Raw genomic sequence first — 27,278 nt, 5'->3', positions numbered from 1 at the left:
CGGCTCTATTATTTAGTATTACTACTATGCTTTTATTTGCTTTCCTGTTAGTTTGATTTGTAATGGGCGTCGCCCGGATTTATCAAAATAAAAGACACGTATTATTTATTAGAAATCCTCGTTTCGCATTGAATATTTCATTTTTATTGTGGTTGTACCCTTTTCAAGGGTTGCCTACGTGATTCGCTTTTCAATCGAGAATCAAACCGAGGTCGTAGTTCTCTCATAAAACATTTCAGTGCAAAGTGGCAACAAATGCCAAACTTAAAACTTATTCAAATACATCACAATTCAAGTGTTATTTCATAACTTTGAGAGTGAGGTCTTAAGGATAGTACTTCTTCAACTGATCCAGATTCGTTGGATTCGAGAAATCATTTCCATCCAAATCTGCCAAACGTACCGCGCCTCCTGTGAGTATCTTCTTCACGAGATAAGGACCGGCCCAATTAGGCTTAAACTTCCCTCTTGGATCGACTCGTAATAGAGCCCTTACTGATTTGAGAACTAAATCGCCTTCATTAATTCCCATGGGCTTCACCTTCTTGTTAAAAGCCCGCTCTATCCTTTTTTGATAGAGCTGAACATGATACAATGCATTCAAACGACGCTCATCAAGTAACACCAACGAATCATATCTGGCTTGGACCCAATCCGCTTCCGGGACCTGGCTTTCGAGCAAGATGCGCAGGGAGGGTACTTCCAGTTCGACTGGTTGTACTACTTCCATCCCGTAAACTAGATAGTACGGAGTTGCCCCTGTGGCTGTTCTGATGGATGTTCTATATCCCCACAACGCGAAGGGTATCTTCTCCGGCCACTCCTTGTAATTGTCAGACATCTTTCTCAATATAGTAGCCACCGTTTTGTTAGCGGCCTCCACTGCTCCATTTGTCTGAGGTCGATATGGAGATGACTTATGGTGCTTGATTCTATACCTTTCAAGTATAACGGTGTGTCTCGGCTTGAAAGTGAGTTCCATGATCATCGATGAACTCGTGCGGCACTCCGTGCATCAACGGATGATGTCATTCTGAATAAACTTGGCTACTTGCTTCGCATTTAGCACTTTGTAAGACTTGGCCTCTACCCACTTGGTAAAGTAATCAATAGCGACTAGGATATAACAATGCCCTCCTGTTCCAGAAGGGTTTACTTTTCCGATGATGTCGATTCCCCAGGTTGAGAAAGGCCAAGGTGACGTCATGGTGTATAGCATAGAAGGTGGTACATGTTGAATATTCGCAAATATTTGGCAATTGTGACAATGCCGGACATATCTGCGACAATTTGTTTCCATTGTTGTCCAATAGTATCCTAACCTCATGATCTTCCGAACTAGCATGTGGGAGTTCATATGCGGCCCACATTCCCCGTCGTGGACTTCTTCCATGACCTTTTCTGACGTTGTCTTGTCGACGCATCGCAACAGGACACCCTGTGCTGTCTTCTTATATAATTGTCCATCGTTAGTTTTAACGAATTGGGCGGATAACATTCGCAATGCACGCTTTCCACGTGTATCGAGGTCTGCAGGGTATTCTCCTGCTTCTTTGAATCTCACAATGGATGCATACCAAGGTTCGGCTTCGCTTTCCTCGGCATCATCGACAGCGTTTATATAAGCTGGTGAAGACCTTCGTTCGACACACAATGGCATGCTATCCATATGATCAGGGATGTTTATCAACGCTGCCAGTTTTGACAGTGCGTCAGCGAACTGATTTTCCTCCCTTGGGAGGTACACGTATCGCACCTCTTCGAAGAGTTTTTCTAGCTCTTCTATCTTAGCCTGGTAGGGTGCCAGGCTGCTACTTTTGATCTTCCATGACCCCGTCACTTGATTAATGACCAAGGAGGAATCCCCGTGTACTGTCAACTTCATGACTCCTAACTTGTTAGCGCTCTGCAAACCAAGTAGGCATGCTTCGTATTCTGCGGCGTTATTTGTGACGGCGAAGTCCAATTTGATTGAAAGCGTACGTGCTCTCCTCTCGGTGAAATGATAAGGACACCTATTCCGCATCCCATGTTATTCGAAGCCCCATCGAAATATAGATCCCATACATCATCTTCGACATGGACAATATCCTCATCTGGGAACGACCAAGTGTCAACAATGTCAGTTTCTTCGACTGGATTATCGGCCAGGAAATCGGCAACGACCTTTCCTTTTATCGCTTTCAGTGGCACATATTTGAGATCGAATTCCGATAGCATGAGGGTCCATCTTGACATTCTGCCGTTTAGCACCGGCTTTTCAAACAAGTACTTGATGGGGTCCATTCTGGAATATATACTCACACTGTAGCTGAGCATATAGTGACGTAGCTTCTTCGTTGCCCAGACTAAAGCTAGGCATGTCTTTTCTAATGCTGTATACTTTGATTCATACTCCAAGAACTTTTTACTAAGGTAGTAAATTGCTCTTTCTTTTTTGTCAACGGTTTGTGCCAGCATTGCTCCCATCGTGGTATCTGTAACTGTTAAATACAGTGATAGAGGCAAGCCGCACAAAGCGGATCGAGAAGCGCGGAGAAGATAACACTTCCTTTATCTTATCAAACGCGGCTTGGCATTGGTCATCCCACATAATATGCTCCCCAACTTTCAATTTCTTAAAAATTGGTTCGCAGATCATAGTTAATTTTGAGACGAAACGGCTTATGTATTGCACTCGGCCCAAGAAACCTCGAATTTCTTTCTCGGTTTTAGGATGGGGCATTTCCATAATGGCTTTAATCTTTGATGGGTCGATTTCGATGCCACGGTGGCTAACGATATGACCCAAAAGCTTGCCAGAGGTGACCCCGAACACGCACTTCTGTGGGTTTAATCTCATATTATACTTTCTCAACCTCTCGAAGAATTTTCGTAATGCCATCAAATGGTTATTACGTTCCTTCGATTTTACGATCATGTCATCGACGTAGACCTCTCCTTCCTTATGAATCATATCATGCAACAACGTCGTTGCTGTTCTCTGGTAAGTCGCACCTGCATTTATTAATCCAAACGGCATCACCGTGTAGCAATAAGTGCCCCATGGTGTTGTGAAAGCAGTCTTGTGCATATCTTCCTCGGCCATTTTTATCTGGCTGTAACCGGCGTACCCATCCATAAAGGATAATAATGCATGGTTAGCGGTATTGTCAACCAATATGTCAATGTGAGGTAATAAAAAGTCGTCATTTGGACTAGCCTTGTTTAGATCACGAAAATCAACACAGACCCGAACCTTTCCGTCTTTCTTTGGCACTGGCACCACATTAGCTATCCAATCTGAGTATTCCGATACTCTGATGAACCCGGCCTTAAATTGTTTACCAATCTCTTCTTTGACTTTTAAAGACCACTCGGTACGCATTCTACGTGGCTTCTGCTTTACTGGTTTGAACCCTGGCTTGATCGGAATCTTGTGCTCTGCAATTTCCCTGTCAATACCCGGCATATCTTTGTAGGACCAAGCAAATACATCTTTGAATTCATTCAACAATTCAACAAACCCCTTCTTTTCTGCGGGATCTAAGGTTGTTCCTATCTTAAGCTCCTGAGGCTCTAAGGTAGTGCCCACATTAACAACTTCGGTATCTTCGATTACCGAGCTTCTTTGGTCGTATTCTTCCAACCCTTTTACTAACTGGGGAGGCGGTTCCACCTCCTCCTCTTCTTCTTCCACCTGTCTATCCTCGACCTCATTCTCAACGTTGTTAAAACAATTAATTGAATCGCAATATAAATGAGACAAGTCGTAAGCAAACTGATTCATCTTATTATTGATTCGAAACTGCGCAAATTGCGTTAACATTTGGGCCAACCGATCGAGGTCGGTGGCGAGATAGGAGCAAAGATTCGGGACAGCCCGGAATACCAAAGACTAGGGGGAGGTACGGGGAAAGGAAATACTGGGGAAGGGGTATCTTCGACACCTAAAACCCTAGACTTAGCCGTAGGACTTATGTCAGACTCAGACTCGGACTCAGACTCAGACTCAGAATCGTCATCAGGTTTGAACATTTGCCCTTCTCCAATGGTCATCTTGAAAAGAGAACCCTTGTTGTCGGTCCATTTCATGGTTTTCTGCCATCCAGATGTATTCCTCTGAGGATCTACATCAGTAATGAGGGTAGATGGATCGAAACGATCACTCCTTACGATCATGTTTACCAAGACTTCGTTTGGTATTTCCGGCTTCTTTTCCTCTCCAAAGAGGAGACCCAAAGCTTTCCCATCTTCGATCGGAACAGACTCCTTCTTTATTGTAGCTACTGCCATAATGTCTTCGGGAATATAGAAACAATCAGGGAATACTTCGATTCTGGGGACCAGCTTGTTGGCCTTTGAGTTGAACAGTGGTTCGGGGAAGTCTAAACTCGGCATTTCCTCCCCGGCTTTCACAAAGTGGCCGTTTAGAGTTAGCAAGTACGGCCCCATCTTGATGTCCCGGTCTTCGATCGAGACTCTCTTTCTCAGGGAGTCTTCTTCAGTTGGCTCATACCCAAGCCCATATCTTGTCCCCTTAGGCACTGGCGACTTCAATTGAAATGCGTTTTCCCTTCGGGGTATATGGAGTACCCGAAGTACTTTCCGGTCTTGAAGATTGTTTTACAAACACGGCTTCCCGTATATAAGTCCATATTTGGTGCCTCGAAAGTGGACTCAATTGCGTTTACTACCTCGAAACCACAAGACTCCAAGGCGGTATTATCAGTTTGCACTTCGGAAGTAACATCTCCTCCCATCACAATTATAGGAGTAGCATCGATGGTCACTACCTCTCCCTTGAGAGGGATTTTAATCTTGCGATGGAGGGTAGAAGACACGGCTCCAGCTGTGTGAATCCATGGTCTCCCGAGCAAAATGTTGAAAGATGAGGCAACATCTATCACTTGGAAATTGACCTTGCGCTCCACCTTTCCCACATTCACGCTTAAAGTGACGAGTCCGGACACTCAACGCACTGTGCCATTGAAAGCCCGAACCGTTTGCGTAGTGGGTGCGAAGTCGCTTTTCTCGAGTCCCAAAATGAAAGCGGTCCGTAGTGGGAGAACATTAACTGCAGACCCGTCGTCGACAAGGGTCATTGGGAGTCGCTTATGACGGCATTCTACCGTGATGTACATAGCGAGACAATGTTGTGGCCCAAATGAGGGCAGGTCTTCATCAGAAAAAGTTACGGCATTAGTGAGCCGAGGTTGGTTTTGAGCAACAAATAAGACCACGTCATCTGGAGTAGTGTGCGGTGACACGGTCATATTCATTAAGGCTTGAAGCAGAGCTTGTCGGTGTTCAAACAAGCTCAACATTAACTCCCAGATGGAGACATCTGCCTTAGTCTTTTGTAACTGCTTGATGAGGGAGGCCTCTAAGGTCGACCCTTCACCAAGAGCCCGGACTGAGGTGGCCTCCTTGGTGGGTGTCTTACTTAGACTGTCTCCAAAGATAGAGACATGGTTTTCCTTCTCGACACGATAGGGACGTCCCGATCGAGTCAAATGATTAGATTCGAGGACATCTTTCCTCAATTTAGAAATTTCTTCCTGAGTTCGGGGAATAATCGCACCTTCGGTGAGATAGATATCGTCTTCATCGTCAGCCCAGACCCCATTAATTTCATTCTCGCTTCGGAGAATGTATGGTGTGCAATCGATAGCAAAATCCCCAATTCGAACTTCGTTCTTAGCTTGAGGGATATACTCAGAGCAGCTTACATAGACCTTCCCCACGAAAAACCCAGTGAGACGGCAGATGGGTTGGATTAAGTGAGATACATCGGTATTGTCTTCGACGAATACTGCATTGGCATGGTCGCCAAAAGGATTGTTCAGGTTGTTAGGTCGGACGGTGGGGATGGGGAGCGACCCATTCTCGATCATGTCTTGGATTTCATGTTTAAGACGGTAACAATTTTCGGTATCATGACCTTTTCCTTGATGATAAGCACAGTAGGCGTTGGGCTTATACCATTTACCCTGTCGATCCGCAGGCGGGTCCGGAGTTGGACCAATTGGGTTTAGTTTCCCTTGGGCCGAGAGCCTTTGGAGGGCGAATGCGTAGGTACACCCGATGTCAGTGAACGCTCTTGGCCCATGGCGTTGCGATCCCTTAGGAGCTCCTCCCAAAAGACCGATGGCTTGGATATGATTGGCAGAACTGGATGCCTTAGCTTTGGAAGAGGAGGCACCCTGATACCCTTTTGGCTTTTCAGCCTCAGCAGAACGAACGTCGTCCTCAATTTTTCTTCCGACTCGAATAAGGTCCTTGAATGAGCCGAAATGTTGATATTTGATAGCGTCACGGTAGACAGGTCGAAGATTTTTGATGAACTTATCTACCATTTCAGTCTCCTCTGGCCTTTTGGCCAACTTCACGCTTTCAAGCGCACAATGCGGTTGAGGAATTCAAGAAATCCCTCCTTATCCTTCGTGTCATCACCTCGAGTGTGCGCATAGTAGTCGAATCTCAAGCATTATCGTAAAGTGTTTGCGAGAACTCCACCGCTATATCTTCGAAAGTGGGGAAATTCTTAAGCTCAAGGTTGTAGAACCACGCCTTCGGGTGTTCTCCTAGGGATTGAGCAAAAATGTGGGGCAACATCTCAAAGGGTACCCCTTTCAACGCAAGGTACTCCTTGTAGGAACGGATATGTTGCAATGGATCTTCCATCCCTTTGAACTTTGGGATATCAGTTAGGACAAAATTGGTTGGTAGCTTGTCCTGGACCGGCATGTACCCTCTGACATTCTCATAATGCACATTTTCCCCTCGGGATAGCTTCAACTGTTCCTCTATTAGTCGGAACCTCTTTTCGAATTCAGTTTCCGGGGGCGGTGGTATGGGAGCTTCCACCGCGATCTTGGCTTCCACAGCCGTCAAGCGTTCCATCATTGCGACCAAAGTGTCGTTAATCTGCTTCAGTGCCTCTGCGGTAGTCATACTTCTTGTTTGTAGTGGCCTTTCTACAATAAAATCCCGAGCGAGTATCAGTTATCGAATCAAAATCCCCTGCACAAACAGGACTCGACTCATAACAACATGACGGACTCTATGCGACTCGATATTGGGCTTAGACCCGGAGAACGAGCAATTGGGCCCCCTCGGTTTGGGTCATACACGACTAGGGACAGTTTTTCAAACCTAAAAACTGGCTATAACTTGACATGGATCCTACGAACGAACTATTCTGGCTCGTTGGAACGGGTCCTAACCGTGATACACACGTGGCTTGGGTTTTAGAATCAACGTGATCATAAATCCGACATGACAAACCCGTGTTCAAACCAGACATGGCTCTTGGGCTTTGTGACAAACGCCCTAGGTGGCCTAGTGGGGACGTTTTGGTGGACTGACTTGGACCAAATGGTCGACTTTCATGACTTAGACCCAAAGATCGGTTTAGGTGACTCACTTGACAAGTGTTCTAACCAAACAAAGGCTCACTCGAGCCTAAGGGTGGACTAGCTCGCCTATATCGAGCAAGCAAAAGCCCAACTCGACTAACCCGACCCCACTGACTCAAACTCTATTCTAGGTTTGGGTTGGACTGGGATACGATTCATCGAAATTTGAAATCGAGAAGGATTGAATTGATTTTTAAAATGGACAGCACTTCGGCTTGAAAGAAGGTTCAAAATTTCGAAATAGAGGGCCGAAATTTTCGAAAAGAAATGGACTTGAAAAAGAATCAAATTTTCGAAAGAAAAAGAAGATGGATTTGAAAATGCTATATTGAAAACATGACCCGGGATTCACATAGCATGTAATCATTCGCATTTTAGGGATTCAATGCATGAACTAGACTCTTCTAAGTCTCGGTCAGTCCTCTAGAATGGGTCTATGCCAGTGAAACCGCTTTGTCGGGGAGTCCACATACCGTCATATGCCCGTAGCAATATGCCTCGTATGCAGCTGCCTACCTCCACGGAATCACCTTGATACTTAAATCGGACATAGTGGACATCAATATCCTCCTTTGGAATTAACCCAAGAGATTCTTTGGCCCGCCTAAAGTCTCGGGGGTTTATGCATGATTAACATAAAAAATAATTGTGACAACAATCCTAATAGCCATCTTACACTTTTCAAGTTTCACGGTCCCCAACGGAGTCGCCAAATTGTGGACCATGGAAAAACGCTCCACTCAAATGCTTTTTCAAAACCTTTTTAATTTTAAAAGAGTCGCCACTAAATTTTTAAATGGAATTTAGAAACCAATTTTAGAGATTTGAATTCGTGTGACTTTACGTGTTAGGAAGTTAATTTAATTTCATTAAAACAACACCCAACCCCGCCCGTTGCAATAACGGTCTCTACTAGGTGAAAGATGGCTATTTCGGAAAGATATCGCATGCGCATGCAACCATTGAATTTAAATCCTATCATGCGAATTTCATTCTAAGTCGTTTAAAATGCATTTAACTTCGTCAAAGTGGTTTAGCATGTGAGGTTCATTGATTAAACTAGAAAAACACATCCAAAGAGAGGGATAGGAAGGCTTACGCTTAGCATAAGATGTATTAACAAACATTAGTGGTTAGCTCATACATACAATATAAATTATAAATAAAGTAAATTAAAATCTAAAACATAAACTAATTAAACTAAGGATTAATCAAACAAAATCAAACAAGGAAGCAAATTAAAACACAAAACCTGGACAAACCCGTGCACTGCACGGATCTAAAATTTTCGAAATATGTCAGAATTGATCCGTGCACTGCGCGGGTTTGGAATTAATACATTGCTAATTACAAAATAAATACTAAATCAATGCAATAAATTACGAAAATATACCTAAATTAAAATTACAAATTATAGGTCTGGAAAATCATAAAAAATCAATTTTTATATGGTTAAAAATAAATACACGTAAATTAAATAAACTCGATTTATTAAATTGCCCTATTCCAACACGAGGATATGTAAATGAGACGGGGTGTACGACCAACCGATGTGGCGGATTTCTTTCCCATCTCAAGTCAACGCGGGTGCCGGAATGGTACTTTAACTCATACTCAAACTATTCTAGTTTCGATATTAGTTAGACGATGTTAGACAACGGTTAGTAAATAAACAATAAAAAGACGAAATAAAAAAGGAGAGAAGGGAGTTTTAATGCACCCTCAACCTACATGTATCGTTGACACCGTCTTGGGTCGTAATCGATCGTAGATTTTATCTCGAGGGGCCGTCGTCGACGAAGACAATTGAAATTGAATTTTGAAATCACGAAACAAACACGTTCAAAAGGCAAACTTGAGCAGCGATTTTCAATCGCTCACCACGACTTTGTTTCTCAACGATTTTTCAAACCGAAAGATGTTTTGGAAACTAGAAAGACTGAATTTTGTGAATATAGAAACAAATCAGAAGTTTTAATAGGATTTGTGCATGAGAATCAAGCCCAAAGACCACGACAGAAACTTGAAAACAAAATTTGTTTCCCTGTTTTCGAGCGGCTGTCACGGCTTTAGTTTAGGGTTTTTTTGGACTATTGATGGTTGTTATTTGTAGTATGTTGTGGGGAGAACTTAGAGGAATGAATGTATGGTGAAGGGGGGGTATTTATAAGGAGTTTCGAAGGGTAGAAGTAGGGCAACAAGCAGTCGGGCCTGTTTCGCATAGCTGCTGTCCATCAGCTAATTCGTGGGGTTTTTAGGGTTTGTATGGGGGTTTTCTTGGTGGTTAAGCTAAGGTAATATTGGTAGAATATTAGGGTATGGTGTAGGGTTAATGGGCACGGGTTTGGTAGCTGTTTGGAGCGGGTTTTGGGCTCGGGATTGAGCACGCAAAACAGGGGGGGCTGCTTGTGTTGCGGGTTGTTTGTGGAGTATTTGGGACGGGAATTGTATGGGTTTTGTGGTGTTCTAGGTGCTGGGTTATTGTGGGTACTGTGGAGCGCGGGTTGGTGGTGATGAGTTGCGGGTTTGGACCAAGTTTGAGTCGGTTTAGAAGGGCTTTCGATGGGCTATACAAACACGGGTAAAGGAAGGAATTGGGCTGTGTTGGGGAGTGTTTAGGACGAGATTTGGGTGTGGATATGGGGGTTCGAACTGGGGTTGAATGGATAGAGGCCTAGGTTGGTTAGTGTACTCGAGATTCGTGCCAACTCGTAAAGAAAACGGGCTTAAAAACCGAGCTAAAATCGAGCTCCAAAACGCGTGGTTGAAACGAGTTTTAAATTTTCAAATTCAATTTTTCAAATCAAATAGCACATTTAAAATAAATGATTTTTCAAATCAAAAAAATATATTTTATTTTCAATAAAATAAATTTAAGAAAATAAATTCAAATTAAAATAATAAAATGAATTCACTTAAAAAAGCTTTAATTTAAATATCATTTAAATTAATAAAATACTCCGTCGACAACGCTCATTCCACATCGTAAAACGAGCCCAAATAATGACAATGACAACTAAAGAATACATGTGTCCTATCATCATCGGGTGTTTGTCGGGTTTTCTATAAATTCCAATATCGACAGATATGGGTATCTACAGTTACAATTATTAATAAAATATTAAAAGGAAATTATTTTTTTAATAAAAATAGCATCCCTATTTAAAAATGGGTTTTACAGTAAAAATAAATGGCAAAATAAAAGCGCCATAAACTTATTTACCGATCAGAATCCGTCCCGTCATGTAACTCATATTACAAATTTGCCTCATGTTATAGAGTTCCGAAATTTTGAGTTTTGACCCGAACCGTTTATATTTGAGTCTAAATAAACTGATTAATTATATATATTATTTGTCTTTACATTTTTTAAGTTCATAATATAGACCTATAAAAACTTAATTTAACTTGAATTAACCTGACCTGTTATTTCCAAGGTCAAAACCCATAAACCTTGACTCATAACTCGACACGAATGTAAAATGATTCGTTATTTTAGGGTCGAAACCCTATCCAACCCGACCTACTCTACTCGATACGTCATTAATTAATAACTTGATTTTAAATATGAATACAAAAAATATATATTAATTTTAGTACTTTAAATTTAACAACAATTTATATAACTTTGATATTATTTGATGATAAAATAGCTATTTTTTTTTTAAAACGAAAAAAAAGAAGAAGATAATTTACTTGCAAAACTCAAAACGAATAATTCCCATTTTAACTCAAACTATTATCTAACACTATTTTTTTATTGTTTTTACTTTTTTTTTATACTTTTCAAAATTTCTTTTCAAGAATTGGTGAAAAAAGCTTTATATCCGACTTAATGTAATTCAAACATTTAATAATATAATAGCAATTTTTAGTAGGTAATTTATTATACAGTTTAATGTAATTTAGATGTATAATGGCAATAAGTAATGAAAGCACATATATCTTTAGTAATATTGACTGTATATTTAGTAATATTGACTTTATTGATTAAAGGCCATAAGTTCAATCACATTTCAATTTCAATTTTCTTCAATTTATTTTTGATATGTATTTTTATGATTTTTAATGTCTTTATTTGCTAGTTGCTACATGCATCATATAAAAGTTAATGAATTATTTTTTATTTAATTATTTATTATTCGTTATTCGTTAATATTTATGTATGTATAAAACAACATAAACGTAAACATTTACGTACAAAACATAAATACAAAGTTTTTTCAGAAATTAAATCCAAATTCTTTGCTCTGCGGGTCTCACATTTTTTTTTTAATCTATGTGATGATGTGGCTTCATGAGGATGGGTTAAATGTTCTTACTTTTATAAAGATAAGATTTCAACAATGTGGAATTAAACAATGGAAAATCCACAGGAGGGTCCATATCAGACCCATGTGCGAATTTAATACCGCCATCTCCATCACCATATATTGATCCAAACCTGTTTCTAACCGCAACCCGACAACCAAATGTTACAGCAAACACAATCAGCAATAACAGACACAGTGGTCTAACCGACCTTTTCATTGGTGATGATGATGAAAAGGCGGTGGACCGCTGTATAATATATGCTATAGTTTTAGGCAGGGCCATCTTTGGGCCTGTGCAGCCCGTGCCACTGCACAGGGCCCCAAAATTTTGAGCCCAAAGTTGCTAAAAGTTGGGTAAGTCATTAATAAAAAAAAATGAGTAAATCAACTAGTACGATTATTTAGGGAAGAATTCCCAAATCCCTTCCAACTTCCTCTTTTAATTCTTTTTCTCTTTCCCTAGAATCAGTCATGACAAACAATTTTCCTAAAATATCTCCTTTCCAATCTTTCAATCTTTATTACTCCCTCTTATTCACCATTTTCTTTCTTATTTCCTTAAACGGATTATTCAGGTTTTCTTCCACTTTCCTTTTTTGGAAAACTTTACTCTTATTTTATTCATTCCTCTCTCCTATCACCAAACCCCACTCAACTCACAATTCCTTATTTAATTCTTATTTATTCATTCCTCTCTCCTATTACGAAACCCCACCAAACTCACAATTCCTTATTTAATTCATATTTATTCATTCATCTCTCTTATCACTAAACCCCACCCAACTCACACAATTCATACTTTATTCTCCTCCTAAAATCTTGTGCACACAACAAAGGGGAACAAAATGGAGAACAAGAGGGAGTATAACGGTTCAATTTTTGTGCATATAATCTCAATGATTTTTATTCTCAAACTCAATTACACCCATCTACTACTGGAATTTAAGGTATTTTTTTTCCTTTTCAACTTTCTGAAAGATTCAATTTTTTTCAATTCTTGTTATAGTTTGAATTTTGTGAAGGAATTCAGCCGATTTTTCGATCTTTAATAAACTGTTATAGTGTTTTTTTGAAAATAATGAAGAATATTTGCTGACTGTAAACAGCCGATTGAATGAAATAGAGTACAATTAAGATTTTAGAGGCTAAGTGGCTAACGGTGATTAGAAAAAAAAATTCTTACTTTTACAAGGCAATTATTCAAGTATTTGAGTATATTTATAATTTTGTTTGATGTTTCACATAACTGTTACTAACTTAGAGACTAATTTTGTTTATTTTTTTTTTGCAGAAACATAAATTAAATGTGAATAGTGATCTACAAAACTACGGTTCATTCAATCATCAAATAGGTGGTTTCTTACATCTTACTTATTGATATATGGTTGATTTATTTTTTATATTTTGTTGTATTGCTTGCTTGTTTTCTGATTTTTTATTTCATTTTTGGAGAGTCATGTCTTCAATTAGAAAATATGATTCCGGCTATGGACAACGTAAGAAAAAACAAAAAATTGAAGAATTAACTCGGTCTCAAAAAGGTGCTCTTGATAAATTTGTAATAAGAAAAGTTGATAATTGTGATAGTCGTAATAATGTGGGTTTGGATGAAAATATTGATAATATTGATGTTAATCTTGATGTTAATGTTGATGATAATGTGAATGACATACCTATTGAAAATGTTACTGAGCCGTCTCATGACAATGCTGAAAATTTACCCATTGAAAATTTGGACAACTTGGTTAATGAAACTATTAAGTTGATGTTAATGTAGATCCTCTTCCTTCTAGTGATACTGTAGAGTCTGATATTGCCATAGATATATATGATCCTAGAAACTGGGACAATTTGAATGCGAAATCGAAAGGTAGATTAGCAGTTAACGGTCCAAAAAGAGACTTAACAATTGAAAAAGGCCCCTATGATCAATCTAAAAGACAATTTTCGTCACAATTTTACACTAGAAAATTGCCTAATGGGGAAAAATGGGATAGAGAATGGCTTGTTTACTCAACTGATCTTGATAAGGTTTTCTGTTTTTGTTGTAAATTGTTTGGAACATGTCAAGGAAGGAATAATTTAGTAACAAAAGGATACAATAATTGGCCTCATCTTAGCGAAAGACTTAAAGAACATGAAGTGAGCGCTCGACATGTAAAAAATATGACGATATGGTACGAATTGCGTTTAAGATTAAAAACAAATACAACGATTGATGAAAAAGCCCAAGGCATATTTCGGAAAGAGAAAGAACATTGGAAAAATGTATTATTGAGAATTATTTCAATCGTTAAATTCTTTGGAAAGCATAATCTAGCATTCCGTGGCTCCAATAGTAAATTGTATAAGGATAGTAATGGGAATTTTTTGGGACTTGTTGAAATGTTAGTTGACTTTGATCCTATTATGCAAGAACATGTTAGCCGCATAGTAAATAAAGATACTCATGTTCACTATTTTGGTCATAATATCAAGCAATATCTTCGCTTAAGAGAAGGTTTGAACAATATCAAGAGTATGAAAATATATTTGGATTTATGTTCACAACAGATAAGTTGTATTCTTTGGATGATTTGGAATTAGAGTCTTGTTGTGTTAATCTTGAGAATATGCTTAAGAATAATGATGAGTCTGATATTGATGGAAAAGCATTATGTTTTGATCTAAAATTTTTTAGAGAGTTCATGCCTAAGAAACAAATGGGTCCTATTGCTATTTTGAATTACATGAAACAAATGGGTGGTTGTTTTCCTAATGCAGTGATTGCTTATAGAATTTTGTTGACAATTCCCGTAACTGTTGCATCCGCTGAAAGAAGTTTTTCCAAGTTGAAGTTGTTGAAGTCATATTTACGCTCAACAATGTTGCAAGATCGACTCAATGGATTGGCAATGATAGCTATCGAGAATAATCATTTGGAGAAAGTCACTTATGATGAGCTAATTGAAGAATTTGCTTCCGAGAATGCAACCCGAGCTTTACTTTTAGCAAGAAGTAATGAAACTTTAGAAAATATTTAAGAACCCATGTAATATTTTGCATTGAATGTATAAAAATAAAATATATAATGCATTTTGTAATAATAACTTTTTTTTAATATTACTAGGGGCCCGTTTTTAAATTTCGCACGGGGCCACCTAAATCGCCGAGACGGCCCTGGTTTTAGGTGATTCATTTGTATAAATTGTGTATATGGGTTTTGAATCATAATCTTCGTCTTCACTTACTAACATTCAAATAATCACGAGAGTATTAAAAGCTTAAGCTAATAAAAATATCACAAATATTTGTGTAAAGCGGTTTTACACAAATTAAATATCATGAAACGAGATATTTTAGTAACCACTAATAGGATTGTGTTTGGATCCGTAATCCGTTTGACAACTATATTAGGGTAAAACCGTCTTACACAAAGATAAATGGACCCCACCATCATTTCTATTAATTAATTACCCTCTCTCCTCCTTCCTTGTTCTAATCTGCTTTTTTTTTCATCTACATATTGGATATGATAATACACATTTATATAACCTAAATTATACAAAGTACAAATTAAATTTTACATAGACATAACTTAATTAAATAGCCTAAAAAAATAAACAAATAGAAAATTAAAAATAAATTTGGCGGATGATTACTCATATTTTTTTTTTTATTGATTTAATTTTGCGATGAATTTTATGAGATTTTTAAAAATTCTTTATAACTACATAAATTTAGAAAATAATTTTGAAGCCATAAAAATAATATTGAAGACATCAAATTAAATTGAAGGCAATAAAAAATTAGAAATGATAAAACAAAGAAAAGTAAATGCAACATAGAACAAAGGTTTTCAACAATAAAACAAAGAAAACATATTTTTTTAACAATATAACTAAACCTCATTATTTTTAAAACAAACTACTGAATAGTAGTATAGAATTTTTTCAAGAAATAAAGATATTACCAAAATACAAGATTATTTCTTCATTTATTGTAGCATGTCTAAATAGTAAGGCACTTTTTGAATCTGTGAGTAAAAAGGGGATAATTAAAGAAGTGGGGGATGGAGATAAGTTTAAAAGAAAGAAAACTTATGTAGAGTAAATCGAGAGAGGAGGGGAGAGACACTAGAATAGTAGATGGAGATGGATGCAAAAAATTGATTAGCTAGAGAAACGTATTAGGGTTTGGCAATTGGGAGCAACCGAACGTATTATATTTACATAGTCTTTGGGTCAAAATTGATGGAATATATTTAGGGCACATTTGCTTATATTATAAAAACAAGTTGACCTAATATAAAAGAAAATTAGAAATCCTTGATTTAACGGGTCGACAGGGGTCGATAAGGTCTCGAAATGGTTCATTTTGGGTTTGGGTCAATTCTAAATCACATATTATAATATACACTTTTTAAAAAATATTACCAATACAATATAAGCCAATAAAAATTACAAATTGAATAATTAAATAAATAAATAAGTATTTCATAATTAGCCTTTAAGATGAATAAAGTACTATGTATTTTTTTTGTTCAACGAAGCGCGGACTTAATCGCATTGCACTAGAGTCTAGAGGGGAGGGGAAATCGAACCGGAGACCTATTGTCAAGAATAGCTCTGTCTTAACCATTAGACTAAGTACTTAATGAATAAAACAATAATACATATAGCTAAAATAAAATTTTCAAAACCGATAAATCATAAGCACAAAATCTAATCTCAAATTATTATACATTAATGAATTATACAGAAGGAAAATAAGACGACGTATAACCTAAACCTATGTTATCTGCCATTAAAAAACTACATAAGATGGCTTATAACCTAAATCTATGTCATCTGCCATTAAACAACTACACAGTAATAAAAATCAAATCACAAAAATCATATTATCAAAATTTATGGTATACAAGGTTAATATTATTTTGTCTTGAGTTATGCAATTATCTATTATGATATAAAGATGATCATAAGCCGTATGGTCCAATATTTGTAATTTTATTATATTATTTATATTTTATACCTTGACGTACATTAGATGATTGATTAGTATTTAAAGTTAAAATATGTGGAATTGTCTTTTTAATTTTTATCCGTATTTAGTGTAATCGTTAAATATTCAATCCCGTGTAATTTTTTTGCACGGGTTTAAAACTAGTTACAACTAAAAAGCACAGATTTAGACAAAATTATGCTTCAAAATGAAGTAAAGTTCCAAACTTTCTAGAAAAAAAAGCTAAGCTAATTAACAATAACAATTATAAATTACTCAAAAACTTATAAAATGTTGCAAAGATTGAAACTTTAGCTCAAATTAAAACTACCAACATAGATTTAAACAATATTATGCATTAAAACGACGTTAAGTTTCAATCATTGAAGAGAAATGTAACATACAGAGATAATTAAGCAAAGTTGCAACAATAGGTCTTGGTATAGACGGGTGGGGCGTATAGACGGGTAAAGACCTCTAATAAAATGGGTAGAGGGGACAAGGTGGGGCACTCCCCATGTGCTTCCCACTTTATGGCAAATGGATATTTTGTGAGGGGAAATGGTATCCGTCTATACGTATAGACGGATAATGTCCATCTATAATGAGAATTTGTGAAGTTGCAAAGCTATTTCTTGTAATTTCAAGGGATTTTTTTTTATGGTGTATAGTTGAGTGAAGAGATTATCAAAGAGATACAATAATGGAGTTTATAACAATTACCTTTTATTTTATTTTTGGCTTTTAACTACTTTTAATTTCTTCTTTTTGCAAAAGACTACCAGAATTTCACATCCGGCGAAAAAAAAAGTCATCTTTCCGGCTTTGACTTTGTCATTTTTATATTAAATTTAATTTTTTAATTCATAAACCTAATAATCGACGATAAAAATTGATTAAACACAACATTTATCACCTCAATTTGTCCATCTCTTATCCGAAATCCTAATTCATCAAAACAAACCACCATCGACATTTATCTGAATATGTACGGTAAATTATTCTTCAATAGTAATGATCTATTATGGACAAACAACGCCTAGTGTTAATTATTCGAGAATAATCATTGATTCACTCTTAGGATCACTTGTTTACTATGAGTACTATCTCATTAGTTTTCTTATACCCACCATCTTCGCTATGAAGAGAGAAAGAGGGTACTTTAATATGTCTGAGATGGACATTAGGTTGATGAATCGTGAGTACTCTATAAGCTAAGGTTGTCGAAATATAAAGGAGGAGGTGAAGATGACAGTAAACGTGATTTTACGACGGAGATGGAGAGGGAGATGGAGATGGAGAAGACTTTTGATAAGGTGTTGGGCATGTAGAGGGGCCTTTTCACATTTTGTAGGGTAAACCAAGGGGACAATCTTGGTTATATGTGTAAAAGGGGAGAAAAGAGCAAGTCAACACCAAAAAAGTTGACTTTTATTCGCCGGAAGTGGAATTCCGGTAGTCTTTTGCAAAAACAAAAGAAATTAAAGGTAGTTGAAAGCCAAAAATAAAATAAAAGGTAGTTGTTCACAAATGACCCTAAATAAAAAAATCACTAGCCTCCATCAATCAAATCTGGGGCTTACATCGACCATTGATCGATGGTAAGCTCCTCAAATAGTTTCATTTATCAATTACTATATGAAATATTATGAATTAATCAATAAAAGTATCTCTTTTGGTGAGATCCGTTTTTCCGTCTCTAATTTCGGAGTTTTTTCAGTCCTTGTCTTTCTAGGGTTTAGTATTATTATTGGAATTATAGATAAGAGCAGTTTGTTGATGATTCATCATACGACTCTACAATGAATATGCGTTATTCGTCAGCGATCTATGGTGCCAGTAGAAGGTAAATTTTCTCCATCAATGAATCAAACGAAGGATCCCCTTAAAAGCTACATGAAGAGAGCGATACAAGGACGAGCCGAATTGTCATATCATGTTTTGAGATCCGTAGTTTTACAGGAGAAATTTGTCCTTTGATTTCTATTAGAATTGTTTTTTATTATACCTATCTTTTGTAAGTGTCGTTTGACGTTTTATTAATGAATTAATCTTTTCCTTAAAAAAAAGGTAATTTCTGACAAAAAACTCATATTTATATATATAAACTAGTTTTATACCCGTGCAACAAAATTGCACGAGATTATATATTCAACAATTTAATCAAATGCATAAATATTAAAAACAAAATTCCAAATAATTATAACTTAAAATACTAATATAATTACATTTCTCGAAAAAATTTCTTTGAAAACTATCCCGTCCATATAGCTATATAAGAATAATTATTTATGCTTTTAATGTATTCATTTTATAGTTATACATTAATCTTTTTATAATACATTAAGAAAGCATAATATAGTGTAAGGTATTTATTTAAAAAAGGTAGGAAATAGAGAGTAGAGTAATTAATTAAATAAAATAGGAAAGATAGTAATTAAATATATATGAAGAACATGGAGGACTACAAAAATAAAAGTTTTTTAAGTCTTGAAAGTTATTGGCCAATAGGAATGCAAGAAATAACTTGCCTTTTATACAATGTATATATGCTAGAACTTTCTACCTCACTAATTTATCTATTTCAGAGCTTCATAACAAATTTCAACTTTCTAGCTCAAGTTTTCCCTGATACGGTTTTCATCACATTGTCAATGAGCCCTTGCAAAGTTACACGGGCATACATAAAAAAATATGTAGACAATTTTTAAAAACAATATTATAAGTATTTTATATTGGCTTTGAATTTACCATCTTACACAAACAATGTACATAAATAAATGATTATAGACAAATGTAAAAGAGCACGTGTGATATTATCGTGACATTTGAGCAAATGATAAAAAAATACTCTCATTTTTTCGCCCAACCGTTCATAAGCAACCATGATTATGCTCATTACTCATACCAGGTTGATAATTTGGAATTGTAAACAAATTATACTCGCCCGCACAATATGAAAACTACTAATAGAAAAATCATAAAATTCTTAAAAATGAATGTGTAAACTAAAACTTTGAATTTCACTGGGAAGAAAATCCACTGCAAATGATCTTTCGAAGAACATAACTTTACATGTATACTAATTTTACTCCTGTGCAAAAAAAAAAAAAATGCACGAGTCGGTTTTAAATTATCATATACTACCTTGTATGAATATAATTAGAATATTTATTTTATCAACAATTAAATAAAAAAATATGAATTGAAATTAAATTAGAGAATTGACATTGAATTAAACTGAAATTTAGTGGTAATAAATTAAATAAATTACCCAAACTTGTAGATAATTTGTTGAAAATTTTAATTAATTGCTGTTAAAATCATCGGTAGGCCCCATATTAGAAAATTATTTTTTTATCCCTAAAATCAGCGGCCAATCACAATTCACCAAAAAACTTGGCTTTTATACTATGTAGATTATTAAAGATTAAATATGGATAGATAGATAAAACCTTCCTAACTTTTTTTTTTCATTTATTTAAATGGGGTTATTGCCTTATTGTTATTATAATTGGGTAAATTGAACATTCAATACCTACTTCTTGACAAGATTGTCATAATGGCAATTAGGTCATTGAAAATGTGTTTTTTTTGGATAGAGTGATTACTGAGTATTCAGTCCGGTTTCCAATCCAATATTTTTTGTCATTTCAGTCCCGATTTGTTTGCATAATCCTAGATATTGGTAAGGCTGTCTTAAGTTAAGAACGTTTATAATTTTCTTTTATTTAAATCTTATTTGAGTTCGTCTTAACTTAAAACAGATTTAGGCCCTGTTCTTTCTAACTTATTTTCAGCTCAGTTCAGTTCAGCTCTATTCATTTCAGTTCAGCTCAGCTCTATTCGATTGATTCACCTCGATTCGGATTCATTTCGGCTCTATTCGATTCGATTCGGCTCATTGAAACTCGAGCTCCACCGATTCGGCTCACTCACTTGATTCGGCTCCACTAAATTCAGCCAATTTCAATTTTGTGAATCTTAAACTTAATAGTTTTTATTAATATTATTAATATTATATATTTATTATTAATAATATTATTATTTTATTATTATTTTTTTGTAAAAGGTTATAATTCCTTTCATTCATCCTCAAGGGGGAAGAAAAGAATACAAGACTTTACAAAGAATAACCACTTAAGCCTTTTTACAAAAAAGGCCAACCAAGCAATAAGACAAGCCCTAATTCACCCAATTGAGAGTAGGAAACCTATACAAAAGCGAAACACTGATGGTATATTTGATGCTAGATAAGACGTGCTCCACTGAAGTCTTATGCTCAGAGAAGAGCCTGCGATTTCTTTCTGCCCATACTCCATATATAGTTCCCATTAGACAGCAAACATACCAAGCATGCTTCCAATGCTTCTTATGTCTTCTACCCTTACACCATTTCAGCTCAGCTATGTAGCTATTACTACGGCCAAGGATCTTCATCCATTGCAACATTCCCTGCCAAAGAGCCTGAGAATAAGGACACTTAAAAAATAGGTGAGAGTGTGACTCATTTGCATTCCCACAAAGAATGCATCTGTTGACAATGATCAGGCCTCTTGCTTGTAGAGTATCCACAGTGGCTAAGCGTTTCTGAACAGCTAATGAGGCAATAAGGGCATGTCTAGGCTCAACAGCTTTGCCATAGACTGCTTTTAGGATAGGCAACTTGTCAAACTTAAGACGAAACCAGTGATAAGCAGACTGAATATGATATTTACCCCCCACACACCAGATTTGCATAAGAGCCTCAGCAGCATGAAGTGATCCAGCAGCCTTGATCATGTCATTCTTTACTGCAAGGATGCCCTTCATGCTCTCAGAAAACTGGTCCTTAGTTGTAGTATCCCAAATGGTACCAGACTTTAGGTTATAAGCCTTGGTCCATCTACTCCAAATCCCAACAAGAGTTAAGTCCAAAAGCCAGATCCATTTAGAGAGGAGGGTTTTGTTCCATGACAGGAGCTCCTTTATCCCAAAACCTCCTTCCTCTCTAGGGGAGCAAATACCAGTCTAACTTTTAAGAACCAGCTTTCTTCTATTTTCCTCAATGCCCCAGAAAAAATTCTTACACATCCTATTAATCAGCTTAATGACACTCCTAGGCAAAAGACATCCTGCACACCAGAAATTCTCAATGCCAAACACAATAGAGTTCAGCAACTGAACCTTCCCAGCATAAGAAAGCAATTTAGAAGACAAAGGTCTTTGAATAGCAGCCTGAATTTTGGTGATGAGAGCACCATACATGTCAAACCTATTCCTAGCTGTATTCAAAGGCAACCCCAGGTATCTAAAGAGAAATTTTCCCTCTGAAAACCCAGTAGTTTGCAGAATCTGACACTTGATATCCTCCTTTATCCCTCCAAAATAAATTTCAGTTTTACTTGTATTGGCATGAAGTCCAGTCCATCCAGCAAACTTCCTCAGAGTGTCTAAGACAGCCTGGACAGAGGGCACATCTCCTCGAGTGAAGATCATTAAGTCATCCGCAAAAAGTAAGTGGGTTAAGTCAATCTTAGAGCATTTAGGATGGTAAGAAACAGAGGGTTGTCTGCAAATCACTCTCAGATGTCTTGAAAGAATTTCCATACTAAGAACAAACAAATAAGGTGAGAGTGGAGCACCCTATCTAATACCACTCTTACCTTGAAAAAATCCATAAGATGCTCCATTAAGTTTCAGAGAGAACCAGGAACTAGAGACACACCCCATAATCCATTTGATAAAAATTGGAGGGAATCTAAGAGTGTGAAGCATATTCTCAATGAACTCACATTGGAAAGAGTCAAAAGCCTTTCTGATATCTACCTTGATAAGGCATCTGGGAGATAAGTGCTCCCTATCATATCCTTTGACCAAGGACTGAGATAACATGATATTTTCATGAATATTTCTCCCTTTAACAAAAGCAGCCTGTTCAGGCCCTATGATATAAGGAAGAATCGGCTGCAACCTACTAGATAGGATCTTGCTGATGGTTTTATAATAAGTGGTACAGCATAAAATGGGCCTGAAATCCAAAACTGATGCACTAACCTTCTTCTTAGGGATAAGAGTAATAAGAGTGGTATTAGCTTGTTTACTCATTCTCCCAGAAGAGAAGAAAGAACTCACAGCTCTACAAAAATCATCTCCCACCAAACTCCAGCTATGCTTGAAAAAAGCAGAAGAAAACCCATCAGGACCTGGGCTCTTATCTGAGTCAATGCCAAAAAGAGCTACTTTAATTTCCTCTCTAGTGATGGGCTTAGCTAAGTCAGCAAAATCAGAATCCTGCACACAGCTACTCTCTTGAATAAAATCAACATCCAAAGGATAAACTGCCTGACTGGTCCCAAGCAAGCTCTGATAATATTCAACAAAACCATCAGCTACATTCTCCAAACCAATCCTATCCTTCCCATACATGTCCTGAATATGCCCAATGATTTGTTGATGATGTCTCTCCCGGATTTTGGCATAGAAGAACTTAGAAGAGCAGTCATTGTGCTTGATGTTAGAAACCTTAGCCGTTTGCCTAAGAATGGATTTCTCAATTCTCTTAAATTTACAGTAGTTCTGTAACACCTCTTTTTCCTGAGCAATAAGATCAGCAGAGAGTGGCTTGGCTTGCAAAGCGATCGACAATCCGAAGCTCTTTTTCAGGGTAGCCACTCTAGCCTGGATACCAGTATAATTTGTCCCATGAAGCTTTTTAAGAGCTTTCCTGACATTTTTAAGTTTTTCAAAGAATTTAAAGGTGTTGGAACCAGAGACAGGAAGCTGCCAAGCTTGCTGGACAAGGTTATCATAATCAGGATCCTCCACCCAACAGTTGAGAAAACTAAAGGTGGGCTTCTTGACTGGATCATCAAATATAGTAACCACAATAGGAGAATGATCAGAAATTCCTGGAGCTAGGTAATTTGCAGAAGTGATAGGGAACTTGGTAAGCCAAGAGGAGTTCCCTAGAGCCCTATCCAACTTCGACCAAACTCTAGTACCAGTGTCCTGCTTATTGTTCCAAGTAAGATCACACCCAGTGCTAGGAAGATCCTCCACTTCACACTGATAAAGGCAGTTATTAAAGTCCAGAATATCAACCAAGACAGGAGGAGTGTCACTAATCCTCTCAGTCACATCTCTAACCACATTAAAATCTCCCAAAAGAATCCACTGATCAACAGCGGACTTCAGCTGAACAAGATGTTGCCAAAGGTCCTCCCTTTCCCGAGCATCATTGCTAGCATATATCATAGTAACAAAAAACTTCTGACAAGTAGCATGATGAAACACCTCAGTATGAATAAACTGAGCATGGGTTACTAGAGTAGTAACAGTGACACTAAAAGGCTTCCATATGAGCCAAATTCTCCCATTGTAATGATGACTGTAATTGCAAACAGTGCTATAGGCAGAAAAATAGCTATTTATAATTTTCTTTGCCTTATGTTGCTTGATTCTGGTCTCAAGAACACCCATAAAATCCAGTTTATGAAGCCACAGAAAGTCCTTAATTTCCTGCAGTTTAAGGGGATCATTACCTCCCCTTATGTTCCAAGAGGCAAGCTTCATTGACCACCCCTATCATGAGGATGACCTTCCCCTAAGTTATTATCAGACTGTTGATTATCAAGTCCACTGTGCTTCTCAGGAATACTCACAGCAGTACAAGTACCCTGAGTATCCTCATTTTCCATTTCCCCTTCCTCTAAAGTGGCCAAGGATTCAAAAACATTCTCTGTGGTAATGAGTAATTCAGGAATTGGTTCAACTGAGACCCCTCTCTTCAAGGCTATTTGAGGTGGACTCAGCTCACCCTTCTTGCTGCATTCTGAATGCATTCCAACAGGTGCTAAAGATGGATCTAATCTTGATGCCTTCCCAGAAGAGTTTGGCTGAACCAGACTCCCTTCCTGCATCCCAGGATCAGGAACCACCTCAGGAACTGTTAGGGTACCACCTAGCAAGCAAGGAGTAACTTTCTTGACAAATTTGACCCCTGGACCAGTTTTTGGATCAGCTGCCTTAGTGATCACCACTGGTTTGGGCTTATTCTTCTTACAGGTTTTCAGTAAATGACCCATTTTACCACACCCAGAACAGTAGTGAGGTATCCACTCATACTCAACCCTTTGAGTTGAGAGACCAAAAGGAGTATTCAAAGAAATCTCAAGGGGAAGATGGCCAGAGATATCCACCTCAATAAGAACTCGAGCAAAAGATAGTTTCTCCTTGTTTGTAGTAGGAATATCAGCAAACATGGGTCTACCTATCTTACTAGACATTTTACTGAGGACAGTGCTAGACCACAAATAAGGGTCCAGATCAGGGAAGAGGATCCATATGGGCATGACAGACACCTTTTCCATTTCAAAAGAGAAGGAAGGATGCCATTGTTTGAGAATTAAGGAATAGGATCCCATCTTCCAAGGACCCTCCCTAAGAACACTATTCATTTCCTCCTCAGTAGAAAATCTAAAACTGAACCACCCCTTCTTAAAATATTGAACTACAGGAGAAGCAATATGGTGCCAATTCTTAGTAACAAAATCAGAAACATTTTTCAAAGAGGGTTTTGATCCAAGTAAATGACCCATTAAAGTATATTTCCAGAGAGCTAATTCACCAGCAATATCATCAAGAACCACATCAATTTCCTCTGCATTCTTACAATTCTCATGGAAAGACAAACTCATACCCAACTGTGTCTTAGGTTTAACAACTTCAGACCATTTTTTCCCCGTTTCATGGACCTTAGATGTGCCAGATTCATCTAAAACAGGAGAATCACCAACAACAGTCACGATAGGGATAACAGTAGCATCAGAATTAGTTTGATGATCAGAATCAGTTTGATGATCAGATTCTAGAGAAACAGAGGTATCAACACTATCCGTAGAAATCAAAACAGGCTCCACAGAATTATTATCAATATTCACCGAATTAGTAACAATTTTCACAGAATTAACATGTTTTCCCCTAGAGGAATGAACAGCATTAACAATTATATCATTTAACAAAATGGGTTGACGAATTGGGGAAGTCCGCGTTTCATCAATTGGAGAATTTAGGTCAGAATTAGGGGTAAAAGTAGTACCAGAAGATGCGGGATGAGGAGAGGAATCCATAGATGATCTTGCTTTTGGAGGGCGACCTCTGCCGCGTGCCATGAGAGCTAGAAAATCGGAGCTGCGTAACAATGGAGGTTGTTACAGAGGTTGTTATTTTCTAGAGAGAGAAACTTCTTTCTAAAACATGGCTATTTCTTTTTTTTCTATTTTATTATTATTTTATTATTATTACTTTATTATTATTATTATTATTATTGTTGTTGTTGTTGTTGTTTACTTTTTTTATATTATTATTATTATTATTATTATTATTATTATTATCATTAATTTATTATTAATTAATCATCCTCATTATTGTTATGATTATGAATATTATGGTTATTAAAATCAATAATATTCATATTAATATAATTAATACTATTATTATTAATAATAATATAAATATGAATATTAATTAATAATAATATTATTAATAACATTGTTAATTTTAATATTACTATTATTAATACCTAATTATTTTTTCATATATGAACTTTACTCTTTCACTTACACTTTTTCATAACGTTCTATTTTGTACCCTTTAATTACACCTAAAACCGAACCAAGTGAACTCTTAAATCAATATTTTTCCCTAAAACTTAATTTAATTGCTAAAATGAATTAAAAGTTACAAGATGGATTCTAATTTATCAAATAATAAATTAATTTACTTGTTATCAATTATTAATACTATTTGTTGAGTTTTAATTAATCAACCAAATTTTCTATATTTGTTAAAGATAAAATTAAGGTCTGTCGATTTTTATTTATCAAATTAATTAAATTAGGATTGTTGGTGCTTCGTGGTGGCTACTTAATAAGTCAAATTAGGATGATAAACGGGCAGACTTTCTACATCAATCTAGCAAATCGGTGCTCCATTATTTCATCTAATTAGATTGATGGTTAACCGTGGTTCATGGTGGCTACCTAGTTAATCACTCAAATTAGGATAATTACTAGTATTAATATTATTATTATTATTATTAATATTAATATTATTAATGTTTTTTCTTATTCTTCTTCTTCTTCTTCTTCTTCTTCTAATAATAATAATAATAATAATAATAATAATAATAATAATAATAATAATATAATAATATTAATTATTATTATTATTAATATTAATATTAATATTATTTCAGTTCAATTCAGCTCAATTTAGTTCAGTTCAGCTCAGCTCCATTAAGTTGATTCACCAACAAGCTCGATTCGATTAATTCGGCTCCATTGAGTTCAATTGGCTCGATTCGATTCGATTCATTCATTCGATTCGATTCAACTCTAAAAAGCCAGAAAGAACAGGGCCTTACTAAGAATCTGCGTTGATATTTAATAACGAGGTTTTGTGTGTTTGTCATTTAACTGTTATTATTAGGGAGGGCATATTATACTAGTGGAAAATTCTCTAATTTCTTGTGTTGTATGGGAATTTTACGTTATAATATTTGATTACTTTAAATTTAAATATTTTATAAGTTTAAAATTCC

General features: G+C 36.4%; 3 protein-coding genes across 3 annotated transcripts; all 3 read right to left on the bottom strand.

Moving 5' to 3' along the window:
- Window positions 1-325: 325 nt before the first annotated feature.
- On the bottom strand, window positions 326-2,286 carry LOC141631782 (uncharacterized). The gene is made up of 3 exons (XM_074444405.1): window positions 1,984-2,286; window positions 1,232-1,906; window positions 326-895 (listed from the first exon to the last, which is right to left on the bottom strand). Exons 1-3 carry the CDS (start codon window positions 2,284-2,286, stop codon window positions 326-328), a joined length of 1,548 nt encoding a protein of 515 aa, XP_074300506.1.
- Window positions 2,287-4,952: 2,666 nt separating this feature from the next.
- On the bottom strand, window positions 4,953-6,338 carry LOC141631781 (uncharacterized). Its single transcript, XM_074444404.1, has one exon. The coding sequence runs from the start codon at window positions 6,336-6,338 to the stop codon at window positions 4,953-4,955; it is 1,386 nt and encodes a 461-aa protein (XP_074300505.1).
- A 14,543-nt stretch (window positions 6,339-20,881) lies between these two features.
- On the bottom strand, window positions 20,882-22,285 carry LOC141631780 (uncharacterized). Its single transcript, XM_074444403.1, has 2 exons — window positions 21,768-22,285; window positions 20,882-21,686 (listed from the first exon to the last, which is right to left on the bottom strand). The coding sequence occupies exons 1-2, from the start codon at window positions 22,283-22,285 to the stop codon at window positions 20,882-20,884; spliced, it is 1,323 nt and encodes a 440-aa protein (XP_074300504.1).
- Window positions 22,286-27,278: the final 4,993 nt, after the last annotated feature.

This window comes from Silene latifolia, chromosome Y (assembly GCF_048544455.1).
Source record: "Silene latifolia isolate original U9 population chromosome Y, ASM4854445v1, whole genome shotgun sequence".
Classification (NCBI taxonomy): domain Eukaryota; kingdom Viridiplantae; phylum Streptophyta; class Magnoliopsida; order Caryophyllales; family Caryophyllaceae; genus Silene; species Silene latifolia.
Note: the sequence above shows the minus strand (reverse complement) of the source record. Positions and strands in the feature narration are given on the sequence as shown.